Source organism: Ipomoea triloba, chromosome 5 (assembly GCF_003576645.1).
Source record: "Ipomoea triloba cultivar NCNSP0323 chromosome 5, ASM357664v1".
NCBI lineage: Eukaryota > Viridiplantae > Streptophyta > Magnoliopsida > Solanales > Convolvulaceae > Ipomoea > Ipomoea triloba.
In genome coordinates, this window is record NC_044920.1 from 1,843,619 (window position 1) to 1,848,618 (window position 5,000).

General features: G+C 35.7%; 1 protein-coding gene across 1 annotated transcript; it reads right to left on the minus strand.

The window, feature by feature from the left end:
• Nucleotides 1-2,657: 2,657 nt before the first annotated feature.
• LOC116019625 (B2 protein-like) lies at nt 2,658-3,730 on the minus strand. Its single transcript, XM_031259899.1, has 3 exons — nt 3,571-3,730; nt 3,283-3,464; nt 2,658-3,173 (listed from the first exon to the last, which is right to left on the minus strand). The coding sequence occupies exons 1-3, from the start codon at nt 3,728-3,730 to the stop codon at nt 2,658-2,660; spliced, it is 858 nt and encodes a 285-aa protein (XP_031115759.1).
• Nucleotides 3,731-5,000: the final 1,270 nt, after the last annotated feature.

Consider the following 5,000-nt stretch of genomic DNA (forward strand, 5'->3'; position numbering starts at 1 on the left):
GGTGCCAACTAGGGGAGAGATGAGAGAAAGAGAAAATGGAAAGAGAAAAAAAAAAAAGGACTGACGCAAATTTAAAAAAAAAATAGCAAACCTATTATTTGTTAAAGCGCGCACTGTGTTGCATGCTGCTCGACATTCCTTAAATATTGGTGGGCTCACAATCTGATAAGCATCCTTTCTTACAAAGTGGTTGATAGAATGGATTTTAATAAGAAGAAGACTGGAAGGCATCCAGTAAACAAAGTGGCATCCAATCTTAGTGCACCTGCTCGCAATCTACCTAATAATGATTTAGGTGGAGTTATCTTTCGATGTAAAGATCATACCATTCAGGAATATTTTTCCAAGATTTTATTTGGTTAGTCACTCCTTTGCATATTGTGCTTTTCTACTTGGAAGGAATCTGCAGTGTTTGATGATTATTAATGCGCCAGCCGCACGTGCACTGCACGCACCCGGCTGGGCAATATGTTGCGCAGCACACGAGTGTTGCCTGACATTCCTTAAGAAAAATAAACCCATTTACTAAAAAAAACCTAAACAGTGTAAATAGGATATAAAATAAAAAAACCACAACGACACATCAAAACAAAATCCTAGGCTAAGATTAATCCACAATTCTCATGCAGGAAGTGTCATATCGGTTGATTAATAACCAAATAGCTGAATAAGTAAAACTGAAATTATTTTTAGCCTTATAGGTGGGTTGGTCAGTAATTATGCTCACTCCTACTAGTTACTGTGAATCCTTCTCTGTAAACTGTTGGCTTGAAGGTTCCGGCCCAGCTTGCAATACGCGATTCTTCAACTTTTGATATTCAACTCTTGATTGAACCTGATTAGGCAAAATAACAATAATGTCGAATTCTGTAACTCAGTCATATAATAAAAAGAAAGAAATCGGTCAAGATACAAAAAAACATGAACTTTCTCCCTAAAAATTTTGTTTCTAGTTCTTCCATCTAGCTTTTCCCTTTTCCCTAAAAATATTTCTTCTGTCTAATCAAAACTCGCATGGTGTTATCAACAAGTTTTTGTGAGCCCCATTAAAAAAAATATTTAGAGTTGGTGTGTGTTGTGCGCATTAACAACACACAAGTAGTGCGTGCACACAACGTGCCTATTAAGTGCATAAATTTAGATTGACAATTTTTTTTCCTTTTCCTTTACAAATCTCTTTTTTTCTCTCTTTTAGTTCATACCAGCTCCTTCTCGAGAGTCGTAATTCTTTCTTCTTGTTCCATTTGTCTCTCCATCAACATTGAAACATCTTTCCTCAATCTTTAGTTGTCCATGACCAGCAGCCTCAAATACACCGTGAAGCTTCCGATCACGGTAGTTAAAAAGAAAAAGAGGAAGCCCAGGACTAATCTTCTTCACATATGCAAAATGAGGAGATGGCAATCCTATTCAATAAAAATCAGAATCAACAATTAGAACAACATAATAATCATCAAACACTGCAGAAGGTCTATTGAATAATCTCGACCCATAGAAGTCAAGGAATCTCGAGCAATGGTTGAATATTATGCCCGCTAGCCCACTCCTCTGAAGTCCATGAGTTCCATTCCTCATTAGGTTGCTTTGTTGAGGGGAAATTTGGATGTGAAGTGCGATGTTTCAAATTTCAAATTTGTTCACCATATAAGAAGTTGAATTATCTTTGAACAATTAACCAAATTTTTTCTGTGGGCGAGAGATACTAGCTTCACTTGTCGGATGTGTAAGAATGTTGTGACAGTGAAGACCATCATAAGGCACTAATGATTTAGATGAAAACAATTCAATTAGCTTGGCAATATGAAACCAGCCCAGTTCAAATTAAAAATGCGGCCTTGTTTCATATATAGTAGTTATCAACAATGATGGAGAAAAATATTTCTTCTGTCTAATAAGAACTCGCATGGTGTTACAAGTAACGAGTTTTTGTGAGCCTCATTAAAAAAATATTTAGAGTTGGCGTGTGTTGTGTGCATTAACAACACACAATTAGTGCGTGCACATAACGTGCCTTCTAAGTGCATAACACCCAAAACAAAAATAAACCTCTGAAAGAAAAATAAACTCATTTACTAAAAAAAACCTAAACAGTGTAAATAGGATATAAAAAAAAAAAAAACCACAACGATTGATCCACAATTCTCATGCAGGAAGTGTCATATCGGTTGATTAATAACCAAATAGCTGAATAAGTAAAACTGAAATTATTTTTAGCCTTATAGGTGGGTTGGTCAGTAATTATGCTCACTCCTACTAGTTACTGCAAATCCTTCTTTGTAAACTGTTGGCTTGATGGCCCAGGCCCAGCTTGCAATACGCGATTCTTCAACTTTTGATATTCAACTCTTGATTGAACCTGATTAGGCAAAATAACAATAATGTCGAATTCTGTAACTCAAAGTCATGGATAAATCATATAATAAAAAGAGAGAAATCGGTCAAGATACAAAAAAACATGAACAGATGATATGAAGACCACAATTATCTTAGTCCATACCAGCTCTTTTTCGAGAGTTGAAATTCTTTCTTCTTGATCCGTTTGTCTCTTCATCAGTATTGAAACATCTTCCCTCAACTACCAAGAAAATATCATAAATAAATTAGTTGGTGAAGAAGAAATCAAAGACAAATTAAAGTATAGTTTGAGGGAGAATCAATCAACTTGCCTTTGCTACGACAGACAACATATCAGAATTTTCTGATAAGATGGAACTTTGGTCCCCTAAATAGTCTCGGCCCACAGAAGGTCCAGGAGTCTCCAGCAATGGTTGAATATTATGCCTCTCAGCCCACTCCTCTGAGGTCCATGAGTTCCATTCCTCATTCGGTTGCTCTGATGAGGGGAAATTTGGATGTGGGGTGATCTTCAAATTTCCAAATTTGTTCGTCATATCAGAAGTGGAATTATCTTTGAACAGTGAACTCCATGTTGTCTGTTGGCCAGAGGTGCTTGCTTCAGTGGTCAGAAGAGTTGTTAGAATATTGTGATGAGAGTGATGAAGACCATCGTAAGGCACTGAGCATGAAGATGAAAACAACTCGATCAGCTTGGCAGTTTGGAACCGGTCGAGCTCAAACCAAAAGTGCCTCGTTTCATAGTAGTTATTCGCGATGATGGGCGAAAACTGTTTTTCTGTCAAGGCAGGGCACCTCTTGTTGACATTAAATTGCACCTTGGAAGACAAAGAATATGCTAAGATATGAGTAACACTCAAATATAAATTTATAAACAAAAAAATTTAAATATAGATAAAAAGAAGGGGGGTATAAGTGTATAACTACCTGTGCAGGATATTTTGTGAGCTCTACACTACCACCAGTCCATGCATGTGGATCAATATTTAATTGTCCATGATGAGCAGCCTCAAATACACCGTGAAGCTTCCGATCACTATAGTTAAAAAGAAAAAGGGGAAGCCCAGGACTTATCTTCTTCACATATGCAAAATGAGGAGCTGGCAATCCTATTCAACCAAAAATCAGAATCAACAATTAGAACAACATAATAATCATCAAATTCTGCAGATTCCTTCTAGGTAGAAAAGCACAATATGCAAAGAAGTGACTAACCAAATAACGTCTTGGAAAAACATTCCCGGATGGTATGATCTTTACACCCAAAGATAACTCCACCTAAATCATTTTTAGGTAGATTGCGAGCAGGTGCACTAATATTGGATGCCACTTTGTTTACAGGTTGTCTTCCAGTATTCTTCTTTTTAGAACCCATTCTATCAACCACTCTTGATAGGTTTACTGTAAACAGAATATAACACACTGTCAATCACTATATAAAATCAATCAAACTGAAAAAAAATGTTAACAAATACCAGCAGTAATCACCTAAAATTTCATAATATCAGTCTCTTTTCAGTTTTATTTCCATCAAATTTTTAAAATTCTTCATCAAAAGCTAAAACATTATCATTGAAAGATGTGTTATATCTAAACTAAAAAGCTCAAAGCTCAAAGCTAATAGCTGGACCAAGCATCCATGTTTATATGTTAGATGCTCAAAACACATATTTGTGAGTATATATGTTGAGATTAACTAGAACAAAAAATAATAACAATGGCAAAATGTAAAGAAGATAAGATTTACATGGTTCGTTAATGTGCCTACGTCTACGAGAGTGAAGCTATTCTTTTATTAACTGTGATGGTGATAATCAAATATCAAAGGTTACAGGCATCATATTTATATACAACCCTGAACATGTACAAGTACAAAAATATTGTTGTACTATGGGTCTGACCCAATCCGCTCCACTTTTATTCCTTATACGAGGCATACTCAACAAAAATCTCCATATTGACGAATATGCCCCTTGGAGAAAAGACATATCTCACATATACCAATGGGTCGGGGGTAATCATGTTCATATAGCATCTAGAAACACCCAACAAGTCAAAACAACGTTTGAACTTGTTAATGGTAACTACTTTAGCTTTGTCGACATGTCTGATGCATTCTCAGTAGTATAAATTTTCCGCAACAAAATCTCACCAGAAACAACCAACTCTCTAACTTTATGAAACTTTATATCAATATGCTTGGTTGTGGCATGACATACGTGATTTTTAGCTAAAAAGATGGCACTCTGACTATCACAATATAACTAAACTCCACATTGCTCAATACCAAATTCCTTAATTAAACCTAAAAGTCACAAAGCCTCTTTAGTTGCCTCAATTGTAGACAAAGCTACAATGAACTGAATAATAACCTACAACATATAGGACCACCATACCACCAAGAGTAAAGACATATCACGTTGTAGTATTTCCGTTATACATATGATAAGTGCTTATTTATTTATATTTTTCTCCCTTTCACTAAGCCATTTTGTTTATAGATCATTCCAAATTTAATGAGAATTAGTGCTTATTTGTGTTATTTTGTAAGGAGTATGAGTTGGAAAGCATTAGAAGCAAAGACGAGCATTTTCATGCATTTTGGATGCATTTAGAGTCAATGGGAGTCAAGGAGAAGCTATGGA